This window comes from Harpia harpyja, chromosome 16 (assembly GCF_026419915.1).
Source record: "Harpia harpyja isolate bHarHar1 chromosome 16, bHarHar1 primary haplotype, whole genome shotgun sequence".
NCBI lineage: Eukaryota > Metazoa > Chordata > Aves > Accipitriformes > Accipitridae > Harpia > Harpia harpyja.
Genome location: NC_068955.1, coordinates 14,513,132 through 14,538,392, shown reverse-complemented (window position 1 = coordinate 14,538,392; position 25,261 = coordinate 14,513,132). Strand labels below are relative to the sequence as shown.

The 25,261-nt window shown below is 37.7% G+C and overlaps 1 protein-coding gene across 1 annotated transcript in view; it reads right to left on the bottom strand.

The window, feature by feature from the left end:
- Nucleotides 1–10,209, bottom strand: part of MUC5AC (mucin 5AC, oligomeric mucus/gel-forming) — a 51,262-nt gene extending 41,053 nt beyond the window's left edge. Inside the window, exons 1-12 of the mRNA XM_052810628.1 lie at nt 10,137–10,209; nt 8,924–9,185; nt 7,775–7,889; nt 7,203–7,293; nt 6,681–6,793; nt 5,974–6,190; nt 5,502–5,627; nt 4,335–4,452; nt 3,353–3,491; nt 1,474–1,584; nt 987–1,056; nt 62–199 (exon numbers count right to left, since the gene is read on the bottom strand). Of these exons, the coding sequence (XP_052666588.1) occupies nt 62–199; nt 987–1,056; nt 1,474–1,584; nt 3,353–3,491; nt 4,335–4,452; nt 5,502–5,627; nt 5,974–6,190; nt 6,681–6,793; nt 7,203–7,293; nt 7,775–7,889; nt 8,924–9,185; nt 10,137–10,209 (1,573 nt within the window). The remainder of the gene's footprint in view (nt 1–61; nt 200–986; nt 1,057–1,473; nt 1,585–3,352; nt 3,492–4,334; nt 4,453–5,501; nt 5,628–5,973; nt 6,191–6,680; nt 6,794–7,202; nt 7,294–7,774; nt 7,890–8,923; nt 9,186–10,136) is intronic.
- Nucleotides 10,210–25,261: the final 15,052 nt, after the last annotated feature.

Genomic DNA, 25,261 nt, shown 5'->3' with positions numbered 1-25,261 from the left:
GTAAATCTCCTACAGAATGAAGCATACCGATGAAGGCAGTTGTTACGATAAGATCACTTACCACAGGTCTGCCCTTTATGTGATGGGTCTATGTCTATAAAAAGTTGCATGAGAGGCATGAGCTGAACCTGTAGCTGAAGACCAAAAGTTGTTTGCAGAATGATGAAGAAAGATGATGGTCTGAAGATGGTGACATTCGCTAGGGACATAAGAACATAAGAGTTATAATTTCATACAAGATGAGCAGTTGAAATGACTGTTCATTATATAGAGATTCTACAGTTGTGTTTGATATGATCCTAATTTCTGAAGAACTGGGGGGAAAATGATCCATATGGGATTTAAAATCCAGCACCAAACCAGACTGTCTTTACCCTAAACAACAAATGTATAAAACCCCTCCACTTTCTGTCAGGTATTTTAAAATAAGGGGAAGAACACATACTTCTGTTGCTATTTAAAAGACCACATTTGCTTGATGGAAATTATATAGCATGATTTAGTGCTAGACTCCAGCCTGGACCTATTCTGTTCTTTCATGGTTTGCTTTCTGTTCAGGTGCAGTAGTATCTGAGAAGAACTGGCACAAGAGAAACTCTCCAGTGATAAATGTGCACCAAGCAAAGGGACAGAGGGAACACAGGAAACTGAACAACTTGAGATATTGGAGTCCTGTTGCATATCAGAATTTTTCTTTCCTCTCTTATGGCAATGTTTGGATCTGGAAGTGTGCAGTGATGCTATTTGCTTGAATTGAATCTCCATTTAATTAGATATTGCTAAAATTAGACCATAATTTTGCTAAAATTATAAGAGTTAAACAGGCAAACCCTATTACTTAAAAAATGAGAAACTATGCTCTATTGGAGTACCTTGGTTTTGCTGCAGTGTAACCAAAGGTAAAATTTGGCTTTAGATTAAATGATGTAATAACATTTTGAAGTCAAAAAAGAGAAAAGTTACAGAAGTCTTCCAGAGGAACTTACCTGCAGAGAATGGCAGCTGTGTGTAGATCTTATTTACAAATACGCTGCCAGAAGGCTGGATCACTATGTTCTGTCCACAAGAAAAGACAAAGATTTTTCAAGCATATTTAGGAAAGGTAGAAAATATTTGGAAAGTGTTTTATCTAGTATTCTTCAGGATAAAGGAAAAAAAATGGGGGGAGACTGTGGTGATGTTCTGATTCCTATACCGTTTCTTTAATCTTTATTACAGTGGTTCATTGACTGTCAAAACAAACAAGCAAAAACCCAAAGACAACTAAATGACAGAAAACTACTAGGATCTTGACTTCCAATGTATCTCCTTTATGCTAAATTTTTCTTTGAATAATGTTCAAATGAGATACAACAACAACAAAACGAGTGCAGATTTCCTGTGTGTGCTGTTATGTGTCATTTGCAAACTACTTGTCTATTAAGCTTTGAAAACATCCCTGCAGAATGTTAGGTGTCTACATTCGCTACTTACAGTTTGTCCTCCACTTAGGCTGACAGCTATACCCTTGAGGCATGTCTCAGTGTCAGTCAGGCCACACTTGTGGATATCTCCCAGAACAGTGAACTCATTGCTGTCACAGAGCTAGAAGAAAACAAAATATATTGTTAAAAAGATTTGTTATATTAAAATATTGTTAAGTTAAAAAGGTTCAAACTCAAATGGCATTCTTAGTAAAGTGGTCCTTTTAAAATATTGTTAATTCCTTTTCTTCCAGCTCATACATTCTTACATATATGCATAGAGTCACCAAGTAAGGTGGCATTCATGCAGTCTGCACAGTGGAAGTTGTCTATTATTTCTGACGTTCAAGGGCAAGTTAGACATATCAAGCTGAACATTAAAACTTCCTAATGTTTTGGTAATAGTAGTTCCTAATGTTTAGTTAATACTAGTTTAATATGCTAGAGAAGAAGGAAGTGTGCCTTTCTTGCCCACTGGTTATGGTGTTTACCTGGGAGAGGAGAGAAATTGTTTCCAGTCTTTTCTGCACTGAATAGATTATCAAAGAAATGGTGATTTGGTCATTCTTTTAATGGGTAGGAAATATGCATTTAAATATCCTCTCATAGGAGAAAATTAAGCTAATATCACTATTCACTAAGCTACTGAATAAAGGCAAAATTCAGTTTCTCTCTTGGTTCTGATTCTCATTGGACTCTGTTCTGTAAGGTATATTCAAAGTGTGCCTAATGGCCAAGACGTTACAGGGAAACATGCAGAAGGCTGTGATTCTGAATGTGTCTTATTTTCTTGGTGTAATGAAGATTAAATTAAGGACAGCTGAGTTGCAGAATTACAGCCATCTGGAAATTTAATGTTAAAATTGTGGGCTTTTTGACCTTTTGTGTCCACATTTAGGGGTTTTCTGTACCTCCAGAGCCTCTGAGAATCTAATTTTATGTGTTGGTGCCAAAAGGTGAGTTTAGCATGTAAGTCTGATCTATGCTCCCATTGCAGATTGAGCCCAGTGCTCGTGAAAGTCATCAAAAAGTTTCATTGATTTAGTCTAATCTATTTCTAAATTACCTCATTCTAGCTACTTTCTAAGTTTTTACAGTTCTCTTTCTTGGTAACATTCAGTTTGAGCTTTTTGAGAACAGAGTTTATATAATATGAAGTTTTTATGAAAATTGTTTACATCACTCATCCAGTACAAATAAACATCAAATATACCTAGGGTTCTGAAAATCTGCAAATCTGTAGTCATTATTTTAGATAAATCTACTCAGAACTCAGTCCCTACTAATCTAAAAAACTCTAGTAAATCTTAGGTATTTTTGTAAGCCATCAATTTCTAATTCAAGTTTTAGAATACACATACAACTTAGCTTTTTGCTTTTAAACTCTAGAATCTTCAGTGTTTGCTGGGGAAGACTGGAAGGTTGATCATCTTAATGAAATAACTCCTCTCACATGAATGCTGTATAATAATAATTCCTTTACAAATACTGTTAATCAAATAAGCCATTGAACTGTATTAACTATGACAAAAAGGACAGTACCAATGGATGTAATAGACACATTGCTCAGAAAGAAGTAGTTATAAAACACTAGACAGGCAATATTTAATTAAAAAATTAATGGGAAGCATGGAGATTTTTTCATGGAACCTAAAAACTCAGTGCAATTCTTAAATGATGATCAAAGAACACAAAACTACTACAATATGTTTATTTAGTATAACCCTAACAGAAAGCCCCCTGAAATCCATTTAAGGCTCCATGTGGAACCTCTAAATTTCAGAAAGTTGATGCGATTACCAGTAGTTTTAATTAAACAACATTACATATAATAAAAAAAATTTCCTTTAGCATATTGCTTTATAGCAAGGATTCTGACTCATTTTTACCTTTGTTAGGACATAGCTACAGTCTCCGAAGAAGGAATAATATTTCTCATCAAATGTTGAAATGTGGGAGCCTCCTTCAATACTGCAAGATCCAGGGCATGACTGGGTGATACAAGACCATTCACCTCCAGCACAGGTACTGAAATGAAGAAAGCATTCACTAACCTTGGGTAATGCAAGTATAAATGAAATAAGAGACAATAAGGGCAGTTGATGCCTTAATTTTCCTCTTGAAGCATTGATCATACTGTCAAAGAAACCAACATTGCTTTGAAATCTCAGAATAAATATGGGGCAGGCACATTTATATTAGTGATAATGTTTTATATATTGCTGTTCATTTCCAGTCTTTGGACAGAATTCGGTCTTGGTGAACCTGGCATCCATTCTGCTGCATATGAAGGATCGCCCCTCATCTTCCTTAGGATGGCTCAAGCTTCAAACATGCTAAGTATTTCTTGGAAAATAACATGCATGTTTGTGGTTCTTGTATTCATAGGTAGATAGGTGCATTTGCACACACTTATGCAATAATGCATCAGTAATTATAGTGATATTTAAAAAATATATATCTGTCAAACATGTCTCTCAAAGGTGATCTCCCACTCTGTCTAATGCCACATGTCCCTAAATGTCACGTCCTCCATAGTATTTACCTGAGCATCCTAGTATTACACTATAGTGCTACAAAGGATGCAGCACAGTAATTCGCATTTTTAAACACTGCTGGTATTTGAATTTGATTGTCTCCTTTAACTGATTGGTCTTGAAATTGGAGTACCTATATGTAAACTCAAATTTTTGCTTCTAAGTGTGAGGAGAAAACAGAGATGTAAGTATCCTCTAAAAATGTGTAATCAAGGAAGTTCAGTTGATAAGTAGTCCCTCATTTCTTTTTAAGGGGAAATTAGTAATTTTTCCCTGTCTTCAAAATGTTCAGGCAATGCACCTAAGAAAAAAAGTATGAGAAAGAGTATGTTACCATGATCTGCATTTAGATGAGAAGGAAGCACCAGGAGCGTAAGTTTCACCTTCATAGGTACAGTAACATTCTTGACGGGGAATGCAGCCAGCACCATTAATGTCATCAAATACCATTCCTAGGGAAAGAAATGGTCTGTTACTTATTCTATGCACTGCAGAACCTGCTTTTGTACATGTATGTGGCAGATGCCTGAAAGCGTGTTCCATTTCTTCTGTATTACACAGAAAATGAATAGAAAGTACTTTAAAATAATAGGATGCCAGCTATGTAGGGATTGAAGGGCTATGTTCCATTGAAGCCTATCTAAAATCTTAGGGTGATTGAAAGAGACCTCTAGGGAAATACCTTTCTGTTGTTGACTTCATTAGAATAGAATTAGGATGAAAATTACTAGATAATGAGGTGTAATAGATGAACCATTTGTGAGACTGCCCAGGGACATATTTGTACAGTAAATATTTCTATACCCAAAGGCAGAGGATTATCTAAGAGAAGTTAGTGCTATTATACAAACAAGTGCTGGTGAATTCTGTGAGATGTCATAGAGGATGGGCAGAAGAGCTGCAAGGGGTGAAGATCCTACCATGCAGTCGCTCACAAGAGCAACAATTCTCAACCCCAGAAGTAAGCATGCACAAAAAGAACACATTTGCATTGTTTGTCTTGTAGTGATTTTCAGTTCTCATGCACAATTCTCTGAAGCACCAGATTTTACACACTGCCTAGTGCTCTCTCAGCTTCTTGTTGTTTAGACATGCAGCACTGGACAGGAAGGGTTTGGTAATTTGGGGAGCCAGATGCAGCTTCGCCAACACCAGGAGTTACCATTGCGGGCAAAATGTGATTAAATATTACATACTTTCTGTGAACTGAACATGGATGCTGAGAATAGAAGACTTCCCCTTATTGTTAGGAGTGAAGTATCTTATTCTCAGTTCAGTCATTATGTACATGTCTCAGGCACATTTGTTGTTTAAAAGGGCATTTTTAGCAATCTGAATAGAAATGATGCATGTGTATCAAGGAAGAAATGCAGTTATTACTTTGATGATAATAACAGTGATGATGTAATGAGAATGATACAGAGCATGAAAGTTGTTAAATGTGTGCAGGTAAGTGCTCTAGCTCTCCTGGATATGAAAAATGGGCAGGAAAGTAACTTGCCTGGAGGACAGACGCAGCCATCTGTACAATGATCTTCACAAAGTGCAGATCGTTCCGGGTTGCTGCACGTGTCAGAGCAGGGGGAGCCACACTCCTGGTATTGCATGTTGAAAGGACATAATTTGGCTGAAAGAAGAAAGAGTATTATAATGCTGACTTTTCCTTTGAAATGTTAAGGAAACAGTATTCGCAATTTAGGATGTTTTCTGTCAAGATACAATGGGGAATCCTGATCCAAGTGGAGGCTGCAACATTTTAGACTTTCTGATATATATTGAAAACCCTTAGTAATGCAAAATCCTCTAAACTTCCATATTCCCAAAGTCTCGAGTATGCTCAGGTTAAAACTGATTTCATGAGAATTACATGGACCTTTAAACAGCTGTCGTCTTTAGGAAAAAAATTCACATATTTGAAGTTTACTAGATATGGGTAGTAAGCACAGGTGAAAGTCCATTCCCAAGATACTTACGACAGAGTCCTGAGGTTCTCCAGTTCAGAGGCTGTCCACCTGCATGAGCGCACTGCCGGGAGTACTCAGCAAAGGTGTTGCACATGCAGAAGTCAGCCATAGAGCTATCACAGTGGCATAGGTCTTGTATGCAAGTTTCAATGTAGTCCTGGACATTCACAAGTGCATTACAGCTTGTAAATGCTTTACTGGTTAATACTGTCTTACAGATAGAAGCCTAGGAGGGAAAATAGAGAAGGTTAAACAAGGGTTTGGAAAATATGAAACTAAATATTTAAGGCATGTAGCAGAACAAACCAAAGGTCCGTCTGGTCCAGAAACCTGTCCAACAGTAGCCATAAGCAGATGTTTAGGGAAAGGTACAACAATAAGGCAAGTACACATGGAACTCCTTTGATTAACTCCCATATCTTCCCATATCTTGAGTTACGTTCAGGTCAGGTGACTTTCCAAGCATTATACAGTTTCTTTGTATTAAGACAACCCCAGTGAATTTCTCTTTCTTGAAAATATCCAGTCTTCTCTTGCAACTTTTAGCATTCACTTTAGCAAAGAATCAAAAATTAAATTTAGAAAAATTTTCTTTCCAGACCAATGGTTGAGTCATATTCATGCTATATTTTTTCCAATTCTAACAAATTTTCTCCAAAGACAAGGAGAATGTATTTTACACTGAGAAAACAAATTTTAAGCGAGGTGGTTCTTACAAATTCAGCTGAGCAGTTCACTGGAACAATAGGAGGAATAGGATCAGCACACTGCTCTGTGGGTCCATCCATCTTCTGCTTATTCCCAAACTGAATGGGAGTCAGTTTTGTGTCTGTAAAAAGCAGTCCAAATATTAGAATAATATTTACTGGTTTACTGGCTTTTGCATGGAGATATTTTCTTTTGTGGCACTACCTGCTGTGACATGAACAGTGATTACCAAATAATATCATTATAATATGAAAGGCAAAAGGAGATGAAGAAGGTACACAAGGAACTGGATCCTAACTATTGAAAACAAGTTGAAAGTTGCATGTGGCAAATATTAAGAGATCTAACAGTGATGGAAGCAGTCTAATACATCTCAAAGCCCTGACTCTATACATAACTGACATCACAGAAATGCCTGAAGAAGTATCACTAGTTTTGCAGTTAATACAACCCACAACCTATGTTACAGTATACTACTAAAAGAAAGAAAAACAAAGCACCAATACTTCATAATGCTTTTTATTACTTACTCTCTGCAATAAATTCATTGCTAATTGGAATTCCATTGAAGTCCCCACAAAGTCCACAAGTTTGATTGGCATATTTCTTATCTAGTTCCACCTAAAAGAAATTAGGAAAGAGAGCTTAGGTTCGTAGTAACGTCAGCCTTGATGGTTAGGAACACAGCCTACATCAATATTGCTTATGTACTCAAAGTTTGACATATGTATGCTGTGCAGACTGTGTTGTGTGGTAACAAGGTAGGCACCATTGGGAAGGTCAGTGGCCACCAAGAAAAGGTTAGTCTTATTCTAGCCCTGCGGCTGCGAACAACAGCACATTGCCAGGTCTGGAATCTGAGCAATACTTTGCTGTGAGGTGGAAACTTTATAATTGGGGGTCTATTGATCCTGAGCTGAGCTGGATAGTAAAAAAAAAAAAAAAGGGAAACTGGGAGAAGACTGGAAGACAGAACAATACACTAAAAATGGACACAGATCCAAAAGTAATTAATGCCTGCCTGGCTGATTAAGACTGCAAAGATGTAAACAGACTATTTTCAAAATACAGGCTTTCTGCCATGTTTTGGATGTTTGCTTACCAGGAGGGCATCTTCTTTATTCCAGAGGAAGGTCAGTCCTAACTTGGCAGAAACTTTCAAATAGCTGTTACTTCTCTCTATCAAGACTCCCATATGGCTGTAGGGCATCTGAACCCTGGGGAAAGATCACCATAATTCAGCAGGGGGTAGGGACAGAATGTCCATTGAATATCCACACTGATATCCTTTCTCATTCTCTTTGAGAAGCTTCAACATACGTACATAGGTGAGGAAATTAGTCAGAGCAGTAACTAAATACAGACAACACATGTTTGAAACATTCTGGCTGGTTCCTATGCAATTACATCTCATTGTGCAAATGGATCAGCCTTGCCCTCCCTGCTGTTCCTTTTGGCTCTCTCTGTTAATGGTGTTTTGCTAGGTAAAAAGTTGGCATGTGTCTTCGGTTGTATTGTTCAAAAAAGTGCTGGGAGGTTCTGTTTTGCAGGCAGTATGCTTCAGGATATTGCTATTTACTCCTTAAAGTCCTTGATAATAAAGGGATAGACTTGTTAAGCTTTCTGTGATATGACTGCCATTCATAAAGGTGTACCCAAGATAACCTTTAGCTCACTGTACGTAGCTGCTATAATGCACAACTCACTGTGGGATAGCTGCCCAAATATTTACCCAGCCTTTTGGACAGGTTTCACACCCTATGCCAAAGTCAGTGCTACCATTGCTGCACAGTTAGCAAGTTTCCAGACTAGCTCATTTTAAATGAGTGCAGGTACAAGCTGCAGTCACTGCTTAACTGCATAGTGTTCAGTGCAAGGACAAAAGCCATTAAAAATTCCTCTCAAGGATCCTGTTCTGGTAAAATTAATGGAAAGTAGAAACTTAGAGTGTAAAAACCTAACATTTTGACTGAATCCAACTTACAGACTCAATTGTATATATACACACACAATTGTAGCAGTGGGGCAGCATCTGGGATATAGCTTATCTGAACAAAATGGACACAGGGATAATCTGCAGAAGCAGCACTTAGCTCACTGTCAGGCCCTTATTTTTGTTAATACTTCAGGAAGGACCTGAGCCCCCCAGCTGCTCGGGAGCAATGTGAGATCAAATGAGGGAAAAGGACCCTCGCTCAAAGAGCCCACTGGGAGCAAGAGCAGTGATGGCAGTTTCAAGTTATGAACATACGATTTGCCATCAAGCCGGACAGAGTCACAGGTCAGTTCAATCACGGCTCCTTCCAGCTTCATGATGACGTGAGTGATCTTGGTAGCATTTTCCACCATTGTACGCCTGATCTGGATGTTGAAGTCCTCATAGGGAGATTTGCAGTTGGATGCAAAGATGTAATTGCAGGCCCCAGGGAAGTAAAAGATGTCCCCGTCAAAGGTCTTGAAGTGGAAGTTACCCCATGTGCTGCACACACGGCCATTGTGAGAGGGGTTGCCAGCTGCGGATTCAAAATAAGCAGTAAGAATTTTCTGTAATTTGCTGTAGATACCCTCCCTTTAGTTGCTCTTCCCATTTTATTTCTTTCACTAGCCTCTGTCCAAAAGCCCATCTTCTGTTTTCCTTCTTGTCAAGCTATTTTTTTTATCGATCTGTTATTTATTTAGTTCAGTTATCTTTTGTGTTTAATCTGTTTTGCATAGGGATAGAGGGCCTAAGATTGGAAGAGACCTCCTGGCTCACTATGTCCAATGCTTTGGTTCTGCTGACAGCCATATTCTATAAATCCTTTCCTAAATGTATGAAGTTCTAAAACCGGTATGAAGTTTCACCATAAAACCAGTTTAAAGTTAGTTTAAAACTAGCTGGTACTCTTACTAGGGAAGGCCACTCATAGCCACACCCTTCAAATGGCTGGAAGACTTTTGCCAGCATTTTCCAAAACATATTCCTGTCTCTTGTATGCCTGGCTGTTCTTGTGCCAGTGTTACACTTCACCTTAAAGGGGTTCCACCTCTCTGCTCCTCCCCCCACCCATTATAGAAATCACTTATCTCTTTTCAGTCTTCATTTCCTTACAAGCACGGTCTCCTATCTCCCTGATTATCCTCACAGTCCCTCTCTGCATCTCTTCCAGATTTACACTCACCCTGCTTGAACGCGGCTAGTCAGAATTGTACCCTATACCCTAGGTAAGGTGTCCCACTAGTGTTTTGTACACATTAATATTTCCTTCTCTTTACTGGAAATATTGTACACAAATTATCCCAGTATTATTTATATTTTTTTATATATATATATAATTTAAAAAAATTTTTTTTTTTTTTACAGCTACATCATATTAACAAAATGCAGGCTGAGTACTGGAGTCACATTTAGATTACCCTTGTTACCTGATGAACTGGCTACTTTTCTTGTTCATTTTTTATTTTATGATGCTAAAGGATCTTACACAGTTTATTAATCTCCTCAGTCACTCCATGGTCTTCCTGTGTGATCAACAAGAACACAGATATCTGAGCCATGACATTTGTTTAACTTACCCTTTACTTTCAGTGTGTTTTGAAAAGTTGGAATGATTTTCACTTCTTGGGATTTCAAAGCTGGTGGAAAATCTAAGGGGGAAAAAATGATCAAGTTTAAACTTATTAGAAGTCCTAAAAAATGGATAGAGATTGCCTAGTCTCTTTATTGATTAATATTTCCTACTGTTGTGGTTTAACCCCAACAGGCAACTAAGCACCATGCAGCTGCTCGCTCACTCCTCCCCTCACCCTAGTGGGATGAGGAGGAGAATCGGGACAAAAAAAGTAAAACTCATGGGTTGAGATAAGAACAGTTTAAGAATTGAAATAAAATATAATAATAATGGTGATGAAAGGGAAGATAACAAAAAGAGAGATATAAAACCCAAGAAAGACAAGTGATGCACAATGCAATTGCTCACCACCCGCTGACTGATGCCCAGACAGTCCCCGAGCAGCCATCGGCCCCTCCTGGCCAGCTCCCCCCAGTTTATATAAGGAGCATGACATCCTATGGTATGGAATATCCCTTTGGCTAGGTCGGTTCAGCTGTCCTGGCTATGCTCCCTCCCAGCTTCTTATGCACCTCCTCACTGGCAGAGCATGGGAAACTGAAAAATCCTTGACTTAGGATAAGCGCTACTTAGCGACAACTAAAACATCAGTGTGTTATCAACATTATCCTCATACTAAATCCAAAATTCAGCACTGTACCAGCTACTAGGAAGAAAATTAACTCTGTCCCAGCCAAAACCAAGACACCTACTACTAGTTACACTCTAGGGGAAGTTTCCACAAGGTTTTATTGGAGGATTTTGCACAGTGCTTTGTGTTCCATCTTTCTATATATTTCACTAACAGCCGAAGTCCAAAGACCATGCCCTTTGGCTGTAGTAGTTTCTTTCATTATTTGTTCAAGACACCTATTTGATGCTGGCCCTGATGTTCTGAACTCAAAAGCAGCAATCTGATCCTTAGAGCACAGTGTTGTAATAGTGATGTGGAAAAAGCAGTGTTAATGTCTATGTCTGAACCTTTGCCTCTCAGTACACTTAGAAGCAGAAAGTTATTGAAGTATATTAGAAGGTGAGGATAAGAAACAGGAGCTGTTTTTTTCTGAAGCTCATATCTTTCTTTGTGCTGAGACATACACTTTTGCACAACCAACTCTAAGCACTTTTTAAAAAACAGTTTAAATTCTGTGAAACTTTAATCATGTGCTTTTCATGCAAAGACTTTTATTGGTACAATCCAGCCCTAAATTTTCCATGTCCAAATCCAGTGTTTTCTCTTTGGATCCAGCAATGAAAGGGATAGAATACTTAAAGAACCTGGAATGTGATTTTCTTAACATAAGAATGAGGAATTGTCGTGGTTTAACCCCAGCCAACAACTAGGCACCACGCAGCCGCTCACTCACTCCCCCCCACCCAGTGGGATGGGGGAGAAAAATCGGGAAAAGAAGTAAAACTCGTGGGTTGAGATAAGAATGGTTTAATAGAACAGAAAAGAAGAAACTAATAATGATAATGATAACACTAATAAAATGACAACAGTAATAATGAAAGGATTGGAATGTACAAATGATGTGCAGTGCAATTGCTCACCACCTGCCGACCGACACCCAGCTAGTCCCCGAGCGGTGATTCCCCGCCCCCACTCCCCAGTTCCTATACTAGATGGGACGTCACATGGTATGGAATATACTGTTGGCCAGTTTGGGTCAGGTGCCCTGGCTGTGTCCTGTGCCAACTTCTTGTGCCTCTCCAGCTTTCTCGCTGACTGGGCATGAGAAGCTGAAAAATCCTTGACTTTAGTCTAAACACTACTGAGCAACAGCTGAAAACATCAGTGTTATCAACATTCTTCTCATACTGAACTCAAAACATAGCACTGTACCAGCTATCAGGAAGACAGTTAACTCTATCCCAGCTGAAACCAGGACAGGAATTGATGCAGTTTCTCCCTTGAAAGTATCAAAACTCTAGAATTTGATGACTTCCAAACTGTAGATTGTGCAATATCAGCCATTGACTTCTGCATCTAGACCAAGAAAACATCACTGAGACAGATATGTGTTTTAGAAAGACAATCTCATTTAGTTTTGATGTAAAGATTTTAAGGGAAAGCACACGTATTACCATCTTTGACAATCTGTTCCAATAATTAAACGCACTCACTATTATTAAATAATTTGTGGTACACTTCCATTTTGGGTTTATCATTATTTTAATTGCCAGCTAGTGACCTAATAAATTGCAGATTGCAGGGCAGGCTTAATGATTAATTGTTTCAGCCTGTCATTACTAATATACCAGTCAGCATTGTATCCTTCCACCCTTATTTTGCTCGGTACAGTTGTGGTGTTTGCTCTGTACAGTTGTGTCATGCATGACCTTGTAGTGCTTAATTATTCTAATGTTTAATGTAATTACAGTTTTCTTATTCTCTCGTGATGCAGTCATCTTGACACAGCATAAAAAAATGTATCTTTTATTACCCACTATCAAGTACCTTGCTTATATGTATGTATACACACACCTCTTCTGAAAATACACTTTTAGATAGAAGGTATGTACCTTTCATGAAGTTAAAGATTAGATAACTGTATCATATCGGTAGACCAGATCCACTGGGCCAGATCTCAGAGGAAGTTCTCCAGTTTAGAGCAGTCAGAGATTGGCTGGGAATTGGGTATTGTCCAGAGGAATTATCTCTCCCTTTTATTTTTTTTTTTGGGGGGGGGGGGGGGTTACAGGGGCAGGGGAAGGAAAAGTATGTTCTAGCTAGGAATAAGAAGATTCTAGTAATCTTAGTATTTATCAATTTAATTTGGGACAAAATCTTAGAAATATATCACTATAAAAATACTTACTGTTTTGTTGCTGCAGGGTGGATGAAGAAACATAGTTTGATTTTGTTTGTTGTTCATCATCCTGGGCTTGAACTGCATCAAGAAGAATGGAGGAGGAAAATGTTAATGTCTAATTTTCTTGAGTTCCCTCATCATTTCTGAATTATATCTGTTTAAACATGCAACAGTCAGTATATCAAAAACCAGCAAAGCTATGTTCAGGTACAGGAGGTCAGATTTGCATCAAGACCTGTACTACATGTAACCACGATGGCCATATACTTCTCCTTCAGCTTTTTTTTTTTTTTTTTCTGTAATAAATTACTGCAGGGAAGCCATCAAAAACATGCCTGTTATAATTTGAGCAGATCCTTATTCTGTTATTGTCACAGTATCCCCGGATGCCCTTGTAAGCTTTTCAGATAAAGGACTTCATTTGCTTAGTTTTTATGATCACTGTGTGCTTTAAGCATCAGTAAAACCCTTTGTCTAGCCAGAGGGCTTTAAAAATAGGTCCTTTTTTACAGGAGGAATTCATTTTAGAGTTAGGGGACTGATCTCTGTCCTCTTTTACTGAAAGCCAAAGTTACTCTATATTTTACAGTTTCAAGCACTTTTGTAATAAGCAGCAGAAGGAAAATAAATGCACAAGCCACACAAAGAAACAGGCCTTTCCAATAGATACATTTGTGACTGTCGATTTTGCCCCAAAGCAAACCTTTTTGCTTCCAGCAAAGAAACCATTTCTCACTCCATTCCACGGCAGCATCAGAATAGGAATACACACAAAATGTGCAGGGGCCAGGGGGGCTTTTAATGCACCACTTAGTGAGAGTTCATCAGCGCGCAGGTTGCAGGGGAGGCTACGCTGGCCAGAGAACACCAAGGCGGCAGGCTCATCCTCTGCTGCAGCCCACAACAAGAACAGTCTGAGGGCAGCACTGCTGGAGGGGCTAATGCTGAAATGGGAACTGCAGGGAGCTCCCCAAGTCCCTTCCTTTTCGCACCGGCTAAGGATCTGCAGCTAGTGTTGGAAGGACGTGCTGTGCCCGTTTTTAAGCTATGAACCATTCAGTGCTTCTGGGCTCCTCCACAGCCTAGTCTCAGAGAGCTTTTTGCTTCTCTCACCATGCACTGTATGGCTCCAACACTCTGCCTCATGCCATATGCATTGCAGATTCCTGTTTCCATTGCATGGTGTGATAATGCTACAGCTAGTCTTTGGATGGGCTATTCTTTGACACCGCCACTTTTTAACATAAGTTACTGTGGAATTACCTGGAAGTAGGAAAAAGTAATGTAATACAATAGGATCTGCACCTGAGATCAAAATGCACTAAAAACTAACATTGTTGTCACCTTGAGCTTTAAGGGACATTAACAGGTGAAGTATATGTAAAAAAGATTTCCACTCATCTGTGAGTATTAAACGCCCTCTTAGAATATTTAAGGCAACTCCATTTGTTTTCAGCCCATCAAAAAACAACCCTGTGCTCTAAGATTTTATGCAACCTCATGTGCAAGAATAGATAAACTTTCAAAAATCTGTTGTCCAATGTTTTTCAAGCAAAATCTCTCCTTTTTTCAGTACTGTATCATCAGCTGATAAAACAAAGTCTTTAATAATGCATGCAGACAGGCTCCACTGATTTGTTCCTTCCTAAAGCCACTTTTGCACCTTTTGGTTTGTGCATTTAGAAATGTCATACCACCTTGAAGAGGACATCAAAAGCTAAATGCAAATCTTGAGGCATTTTGGTAGAAACGTGAGTTCCGAGTGAGTTCTACTGAATTCAGTGGAGCTATTCCAGATTTCAACTGGAGAAAATAGGATAAGAGCATAGGCTGCAATACAAATTTTCAAGACAGTTAATTTCTTCTTCTTAGGAAGAAAAGTATTTGTAACAGAAAAGAAAATCTTGCATAAAGGTAACAGGTTCATTAGCTTCACAAAGCCAAGAAAAAAAACATTTCAAACTCCAAAGTAAGTTATAAATTCTTTAAAATAGTAAAAATGCCAAGCAAGTGAATCTTCCTACCTTTGATCTGTATGAAGGCAAGTGCTAGTATTGATATCTGTAGCAGTATTCGTGTCCTACCACCTGTGCCCATCTTCTGGAAGTCCAGTAGAAACTACCGAACAACCTGCCTCTGAGGAAATACCTGTCTGCTCCAGAGTCTTATATAGTGAGAGAGTAGGTTTTGGCTCAGTTCCCAGATTGTTTCACAAGGTTCTTAAAAGGTGGGGCTTCAGACATTTTAGTTTTCCTTTGCAGGTGCACAGGTAAATAGAGGATGCTCTGACTTTCCCTCAGGTATTTGCACTCTAGGAGGAGTCTTCTTTCTGCAGGTCTTTTTGATGAAATATCAAGAAGTGAGCAGGAAGAATTTTTGCTCAGGCTTAGTCTTCCCCAATTGTTAGATATTATGGGATAAATACAATTTAAGGGAGTTCTGAGTGACTTTTGAGCAGGAGCTTGGAATGAATTACTTCACTTTTTTTTTATTTTCCTCCTTATGGTAAATGATGGCAACAGCTTCTCAAAAAACCCGAGGAAGTTCCGCCTGACACGGATTTTTTTTAATGAGTTTGCTCATTAATGAGTTTGCTCATGAGTTAATTAGTGCTACTTCAGCTGTTTCTTTTCTGAGTAAACATGATTTCACCATAACAAATTAGATTGATTCTACCTACAATTAAAAAATATAGATTTTCTTGGTGATTGCTGTTCTTAGAAACACAAAAAGATTGATTTGCAAGAATGTCCTTTGGAATGTTCCTTATCTTAGGAACAACGAGAGAGTGAACAATGTTTTGTGAATATGTTAATATATTTATTTACAGCTATATTACTCTTGTGAATTGACCTTTTCTAGTGTTTTACCCTGGGGTATAAAGAAACACAGTCTTTCAGTAGGAGGATGGATCCCATAATCCCACATGGGATCAAACAGTTCCTGCAAAGAAGGTGGTACTGGGACGGTCTCCATATTCTCTGGCAAGAGGACAAGACATAATTAGGTTTAAAACTGGAATGAAGTTTAGGTTAGGTGTTGGGGAGAAAGCTTCTTTTTGCAAGGATGGTGAAGTACTCATATAGGTTGCCCAAGAAGACTGTTGAATTTCCATCACTGATGGTTTTTATGAACAAGTTAGAAAAACACCTACCTGAGAATGGTGTAAGTGCTATTGATAGTGCCCTGGGGCAGGGGAATAGTCTAAATGGCCATTTGAGATTCCTTCAAACATGATTTTCTATGACTTTTTTCTGAAAAACAATATGTATTCTCTCTGCTGGAGCAGTTATATTTGAGGAAGTAACTTCACATTAAGAGAGAAATAAAAGGCACATTTTTTTCCCTAAGCAGTAAACAGGAGCAAGATGCTGTCTTTCCTGAACATTTTAAAAGTACAACTGGTTATTTATTTTTAAATAAAAGTGACATAACCAAATAAAATTGGAAGTGTTGAGGAAAAGAATTGGTTGATTTCGGTCATAAGTTTTACCTATGGCAACTTTATTGATGTATAAGTCTGTAGAATTTACCTATTAGTATTATTTAATTAGAAAGAAGATGACTACAGGATAATTGTATATACAGAAATACATGCACTGAAAATTTAAGGGAAATGTTACTGCCTCTAACAGTTATTATCAAAGTTCCAGGATGAAGATCTAAAAAAGAAAAATTTTAATGGCTATAACTGATGCATAATTAAAGTAATTATAAAATAATATGGTAAAGTCAGCTGGGTAACATACATAAGCTTATTAAGTGATTTTGCTGGTGAGAAGAAAAATATGCTTTATGAATCAATACTTTGCCTACCACTGAAAAATAGTTCATATCAGCAGTTGCTGTGTTGTGGCTTCATATACACAGGTTAACATTTTCTGCATGTTCAGGGAAGTACTATGACCCATCAGAGATCAAGTTTGGTCACTACTGATCATTCCCTTTGTATGGCCATCACAAATTAGGCTGAAACTGGTTTACAGTTAAATTTAACCCCTTTGAGCTTTAAGGCACCACTAAAAGTGTTTCCCTATGTCTGCATTTTTGGCTGAAAGTCTCAAATCTCTTTTATGTCATGGATCACATTATCTTTACACTCCTAAGTGGTTACTTCATTAATTAATCCTCTTGCCATGTTAACTTCCATTATCTTGTGCTGATTCTTTTCAGAAATTATTATAAAATGTATCAAAATATGAGACTTGCAAAAATAATTTCCAAATATTTATGGTAAATTAATTTAGTAGTATTACTAATTATTCACAGAAATAATTTCTTTTCAAATTGTATTTCACCCCCATTCACTCAATAGACCTACACAGGTGACATGGGAGAATATTTTTGTTAAGATTGGTTTGGAGTAACATGTCCAGATTTGTGTAACTGTTTATAATCAAACCAGTGTACAGCTGACTGCATAAGCAGAAGTATTAATATGTTAGAAAAAATTATTGATGTACAGTTTGGGGGTTTTTTTAACAGAAATTATAAAAGATTCTGACATTGCATTTGATCTGAAAACTCTGACACTTCTTTCTATAGCTTCTCTTTCTTTTTCATGGGATCATATTCCTGCTCTCTCCATCTGCAATATTAAATTGAATAAAACATTTCAGTAAAAGAGTTGTTAGCATTTTCAGATCCATTCTTTTTAATCCTACATGATCAAATGCTCCACGGTGATGATATTAATTCACACATCTTTCTCATGATTTCTGAATCTGGTTCTTCATAAGAAAAAAATGAGACCATCATATCTTATTTTCATACATCCTCTCTGTAGAATGCAAATAAAATGTCCTAGCAAATTTGGTTAACTTTCAGGTGCAGTAATGATTGAAATCAGTTTCTCCATTTATATTTCTAAGAGATAGAATGATGGACTTGTAGAGACATGCAGAAGGTGTCTAGTCCACCTAGTGCTATATGGGAGTAGCTTCATTTTGAGGGAAGGACAGAAACATTTGTAATTGATAGAAACTATGGCACTTCCTCTGTGCCAGCGCTAAAATGCAAATTAACAAGGATCTGCCTGCTGGGCTTTTCTTGGCTGGTCATTTGCCCACTTCTGAGGCTGAGTTTAAGCTCTAGAATTGGTGCTGGGATGTTAGGATTTGCATTCAGCTGAAGTACCATTCTGATTGTCCCTAATTTTTTATCTGTGCAAATTAAACCCCACATTTTTTATCTGAAAGTTTCTATGGAAAAGTGAGGCAACTGATCAGTTTCTACACAAAAGTTGTTCATTAACATTATAGGTGTTCTCTTAATTATGTGAAGATGAACTACATTTCGAACAGTTGCAGTAGGTATCATATAGTATGATACAATATAGTCTATCTAAAGTAAAGCTAGTTTCTTCTTTTCTGTTCTATTAAACCATTCTTATCTCAACCCACGGGTTTTGCTTCTTTTCCCGATTTTCTTCCCCATCCCACTGGGTGGGGGGGAGTGAGTGAGCGAGCGGCTGCGTGGTGCCTAGTTGTTGGCTGGGGTTAAACCACGACATTGCTCTTTTCAGCATTTTCTTCATACAGTCACTTCAAATTTAAGTTCTGCAACAAACAAATAAATAAACAAAGCAGGAAATCTTAAAGACAATTTTACCAGGAAGATCCCTGCAATGCTCTGAGTAAGAGAAGGTTCTGCAGAAAAAATAATGTGCATCCTGTACCATGAGGAGTATGAACACAGGGGCCAGAGTGAGGTTTCCATGTTGTCTGAACACATCCGGGATATCTCTGTGTATAAAGCGGATAAACACTTAAGCCTCTTTATAGCTTGTAAACACAGACACCACAACTGTGCATACTAATATTTGAGATTGGTATTATAGACTAAAAAATTGATGTACACACATACTTGAGGATATATTTACATTGTGCAGTGGTGCATGTTGCGGAGATCCCTGTGCTAGCAACAGCCAAGGTAAATTTATAATAAAAACCAGTGTCACTACATTGATATGAAGTTGCAGCCAGGAGAATTTGCCTTTCTCTGAGGCACTGACACTGCAACGTTGTGTTTGGGATTTGAGCTGATATCTCTACCCAGGGCTATACTGTGCGATATGGTCACAGCAGCACTGCCTAAAGCCAGCTGAAAGCTGGACTCTGTTATGTAGTGCCATAGTGCCTCAAAATAAAAAATCAGTCTTTAGAAGAAATTGGTGTTTGCAGGCTCAGAGAAATAAATGGTACAACTAGTAAAAAAGTGGATGAAACGGAGTGCTGAGCTGAGCAGTATATCTAAACCCTCAAAGGAACCTATTAGTGATATACAACCTCAGAAAAGTCTACGTGCTAGAATACTCTGGTGGACATCATTCTGCTGAATGACACTCAGATACATTTGTAATAATATAAACAACAGGCTGTGTAAGAAGGGGATATATGTATACTATCACCACTAGCAACTTTTGTCAGAAGTCCTATTATTAGTGGAAGTTGTACGGTTCTTCCTCCACCAGACCCTTGCAAATATACCCTTGGTTTATATCTGTAGCAGACTTTCTTTATCCAAAAAGTGCATGGAAGATATAATCAAATGCATAGAAACAAAGACAAACATGGACAAAGAAACAAAATCCTGTGGCCCATGTATGATTCAAGACTCTGAGAAACTAGTTAAATTTATAGCTGTGGTATAAAAGTTAGCAGAGACCTCTTTAGTATTTCTATTTAAATATTGCCATTCATTTTAATAATTAAAGTTTCTGCTATGTCATCCTCCTTGAGGGGAGAACTTATTGAAAGGGGTGTGTGTGTGTGTGTGTGTGTTGAATCTCTGTTGTAAAATAACTTTAAAAAGTTCCTTTTCTATATTTAGCATTTCAGTTTACAAACCTAGATAATAGTACAGCAGAAAGACTTAAACTAATGGAAGATATTGGACAAAATACAGGGAGGTAAAAATTGGCCACAAATTAATTTCGCTTGGAAATTTGGATAAGGTTTGTAAGTGTCAAAGGATTGCCATCAGTTCTGCAAGACCTTATTGCAGTAGCAGGGAACAGGACTGTAAGTACTTTGAAGACAATCCTGATGTTCACTCATGTGGTTATTGGTACAATGCTTTATATTAACATTCTCTTCATCCATTGTTTTATTTTTAGTTTAGTAAATTTTATGCAAAACTCCTCTTTATTTTTATAAAATATTATTAAGTTTGCAAGCTCAAAACACTGGGAGGTATTTGTGTTAAGACTGTCAGTGCAGTTTCATGAGATAGTTTTAAATTACCTGAGTGAAATATTATGTTTCTTAGGGGGTTCTTGTTTTTTTTAGGCAGAGCTTAGATAATGAGTATTGCATCTTAAGTCATTTGTTCAATTATTTTTAACTATGTGTCCTAACACTTTGTTACCGTGTGTTATTCAAACCTTACTTGGAATATAGATTTACCAGTTTCCTCAGTTACTTTGCTGTGGTGCCCATCACTGGAGTACCTGAGAAGTTCATCAATAGTAATGTATTGCTTTTGAAAATATGCTTGGAAATACTTGGGGTTTATTATCTTTGTTTTACATATTGCTAGATGAAGCATAGAAAAGTTATGGGTATCCAGTAATTTTGGGTGAACAGTCTAACACTCCTAGGATTCATTTTTCAAAGTACTGAGCTTTATTTTGGTAGTATGCATGTTTAGAGTGTAGACTTTGGGTAGAACTGTGAAGGTCCCACAGTTCTGCAGCTGAGATGCTGAAGTGTCCAGCATGGCATCTAGAAGAAAACAAATCACTGTCAAAATTGCAGTTTAAACAGATATGTGCAACATCAAAAAAGAACTATTCAAATTGAGGGAGAAATTGAATCCATTTCAACTTGGTGACATCTGCGTGCCACATTTACTCCACAACAGCCAAATTCTCCAGGCAATGAGAGAGAGGACTGTGGACAACCATCACACTCACAACATGCTGTCGTTCAGCCTTGAGTCCGGGTTCACCCTCCCTACAGCAGGTGCTTGATGTGCACCCGGTGAAATAGCAACCCAGTGGAGAACAGCAGGATCCAATCACATACTTAGAGATTGTGTAATAATGCATACACACAAAGATGGCACATTACAACTTCAGATAGCCTGCACTCTTTACTCACATAAGTAATCCTTCATCATTGTGTCTGAGTAGGCAGAGGAGAACTTCTCATGAGAAATTATCATTTCTCTGGGCTCTATGTTTTAAGTTATCATAGACCATGGTTTTTAGATATAGTCTCTAAATATGCATCATGGAGGTGACGCATGGTCTGCATGGTTTGCTAACCTGAGCTGTCAGCCTCCTTATCATTTTGGAATGCCAAAGTATGATATAAAACAAGAATGTTGTCAAACTTGAGCAGCTAGACTTGTACTATATTGAACATTCAATATGTCAGTGGATGAATTGTCTGTTGACCTCTTTTATAGTCAGTTTTCGGCTTTATTGATCTGAAAACTATGAAAATCCTTATCTGTTTTGATCCATTGCTGCAAGTGGCTGAAAACTGGTGTTGCACGTTCATGTTTTGTACATAAGAACTGTATTGACTGAAATTTCTTCCCTTGACTTGAAATGACTGCCAGAGTTATAGATGAACAGAAGATGATTCTGCTCCTTTCTATTGTCATAATCAGGCAAACTTTATCAATAGCAGCTTGACTGTCAGTCTTCAGTAGGAGTATGATGTTGTAAGCTTGTAATGATTGCTGTAGCCATTGTCTGATTTTGACATAGTTCATCTTCTAACTCTGCAGCTCCTTCGAGTGCTAACAATATTTTTGACTCAATTAAGGCAGAGTCTGCATTATTAGTAATAAAGTGAACAGAAAGAATCCCACACAGACTGCAGATCTGAAGCAGATTTTGGTGAGCTGCTGATCAGGAAAGTAAGACTAAATTATATACTGTTTCTAGTCACCCTAGAAATCAAAATAATTATATTTCTAGATTCCCTGGACAGTGTAAAATTCATCTAGTTTTCATAATAAAAATGGTATTCAAGTACTTAATTTCTAGAAGATAGATTTGCCTTTTTATTTGCTTCGCTAGGTTTTCAAACACTTGATCTTCTGTATCTCATCTGTCTCTTGATAGAGTGGCCATTGTGGTAAGGTGGAATATGTGGAATTTTTTTTTATCTTCTTGATAATTTTGTTCTACCTTATGTTATCTTAAGACTTATTCTATGTGTGGTTAGTTCTGATACATGCATGTGGGCTGAAGCCCTTTTACAGGTGCAGAGTAGAAGAGCTACGATTCTTTTTGTACGACACAATAAAGCACATTTATCTCTTGTTTATATTGACCCACAACTAGCTTTAGGGAAACACCCCTCTGTCAGTTCTTCATGTGTCTTCTGTACTTTTTTTCCTTCTTTTGAGAATATGGTCTGTGATAGAACAAGAGTAATTTGTGCTAGAACATTTAACTCATTGGCTGCAATATATTATTTGTGCATGTTTCGATTTCGTGCGTGAAATAACAGTAGATCCTGCTTATTGGTGAAAGCACTACGCCCTGTTGTTGAAGAAGTTCAAGTAATTTTGTGGAGAGCAAACTTTTGACTGTTGACTCAAACTAAGCTCAACACTGTTATCCATTCCCCTCTTAATAACATAAGAATGTTGTTACTGTTTCTGGAAAGTGTTTTGGATACTACAGATAGAAAATGCTGCATTAGAGCAAATAAGATCTGCAATAATAAATGCATCAAGGGCAGATCTGAACTGACAGTCTTACAATCTCTATGCAGTGGATGCTGAAGAGATCTGAAGAAAGCTTGTCCATTGTAGAATTAATTACATGATCATGGAAATGGCTGGAAAACATATTTCTGTAAAAGGCTGACTTTTTTGGAAATTGAAAGTGAAATAGGGTTTCTTATTGAAGTTTATCTCAGATTAATATTGACACAAAGGGTTGTCTTCCGTTATTAGCCTTATCAATGCAATAACATTTTTGATAGAGAAAATGTTGTCATGAAATGAGGAGACATTTTTTCTGTCTTTACAAGAAGGAACAAATCAATTAGTCTACTACAGTCCTGAGAAAGAAATAGAAAAGGTGGACATATGTTTCATAGCAGACAATGAGCTCTTAAGCTTTTGGAAACAAGCACAATCCAGAAGGCTGTCCATCTCCATTTTCTGTTTCTGTCTAACAAGAAGAGAAACAGGAAAAGTAAGTTTGCTTTTATGGTGTGGATCCTGCAGTTTTGGAACTCCTTTGTATGCTCATTTGTTCTCTCTGAATCATACTTGCAAACAGGTGGGGAGCGCTTTCCTTTCTTACAGATTTTGGATTGAATTCAAGACTCCAGGAAGCTCAAGTCTCTTATGCAGGTGTGCTTTCAAAGTAGTTCAGCATAACTCAGTTGAGCTGTGCAGAAGTAAACCTGTGAGTTCCATGCTCTTTCAATGATATTCCAAACAACTTCTAGTACATTTCAAGACTCAAAGATTTAAAGCCATCAGAGATCATTGTGATCATTTTTGTTGAACCAGACCTCCTCTATAAACCAGACCACACTCTCATACACTTTTTCCTGTACTTTTTTCATGTAACTTACCAATTTACATTTGATTTAGGGGAAATCCTTTAGGCAAACATCCCTTCTTGGCTCAGAGATTCCCAATGACAGAGAATTGTCTGCATCTGTCGATAAGCCATTCTAGTTGCTGTATACTCAACATTGCTAAATGACACAGTATATTTTTCTAAGGGAAGAGTTGAGGGGAGGAAGCATACATACATCAGTAGCTGAAGCATTGTCCAGCTGAGCACTAAGTCGGTTTGCTGAAAGATTGATGTTAAAATTTGGCTAAAATAGGTTTGACTGCCTTGTTTTTCATGGAGAGTTTCAGCTCCCAGGAGCTCAGTCCATTTTTATCCCACACCAAGTGAAGGTGGATCAGATCAAGACAAAATACTGCCTGTAGGTGAAAAAAGTGAGAGAAGCCATTCACTGTGTTAGGAATCATTTGGGTTGTATGTAATCAAAGGTGTTTTGACCACATTGGAGCTGTACAATGGTCACTTCAGCATAATCTTTTAGGCTTTGTGGTGTATTTCAACTTTGCTCTAACTGCTGCGTATCAAAAGGCTTAAATGATTTTGTGTTTTGTCTTACAATTTGTATAACGCTTAGTAATTGCTGAGCTATTTATGCATGTTATGGCTTGAAGCTCCATCAAGCTAGACCCCCATTTGAACCAGCTTGTAGTTGCTCACATGAATTCATTGTGTTTACACTGATTAAGCTAGCTGAGGAAATACAAGGTGTTTTCTTACTGCAATCACTTTCCCCTCTAGTGGTTCCAAGCTGAACTTATAAGTATTACTAGGAGTTCATAATGCAAATTTTGTACATTTTCTCTCATGCAACATTATAATAGCCTAGATTCTTAGGTAGTAGAAACAGGTTTTGGTGTATCTGACCTATAAAATCTTCTAATATTCAATTAAACTTTGTCCACTGAAGGATTCCTTTGCAGATATTCACAAAACTTACTATGCTGTTCTCAAAGTCAAAAGCAAAACTTTTCCTCAGCTTGCCCTCAAGTCTACAGGAAGTAATGGTTATTTCTGTGTCGTGCAGTTCATTAAATTCAGTGGTCCTGGGAGATGATCCACCAGGATAAGCAATCTACTTTGACAATCTACTTTTCCACTACAGAAGCTAGGGGAAAATTCCATGGGCTTGGAATATGACTCTTTTTAACTTCTAAACTGCAAAAGGTGGGATTTTTTGTGTGTGGTAAGTAAAAATAGATACGCACAGTTGGCTTCTAGCTTAGAAGTTTAAAAATCAGAGGCATTGAAGGGATGGTGATTTGTGCTGGTTCCCACCTTGGTAAATAAAAGGATAGGGTAGAAATGCCTGAGAAACCTGGTCAGAGCCAGAATTATAAATGAATAAGTAAACAAATGGATCTAAGGACACTTTCCCTTTGTAAAGAACAATAACTGTTTTACACTGTACAGTTCCAACATATAAGATTAGCCAGGACAAATCCCATTAAAATCTTAAACACACAAGCCTAGCCACTGTTTAGGGCAGTGTATAACACAGCTCAGTATTTAATGATGCAGGATGGCAGGCTAAATGCTAAGAAAGGGTAGAGGCCAGAGCTATGGCATCGATGATGATTTTAAATGCCCACACTCTGGGTGCACAAGTTCAATCACTCTTCCCTTTG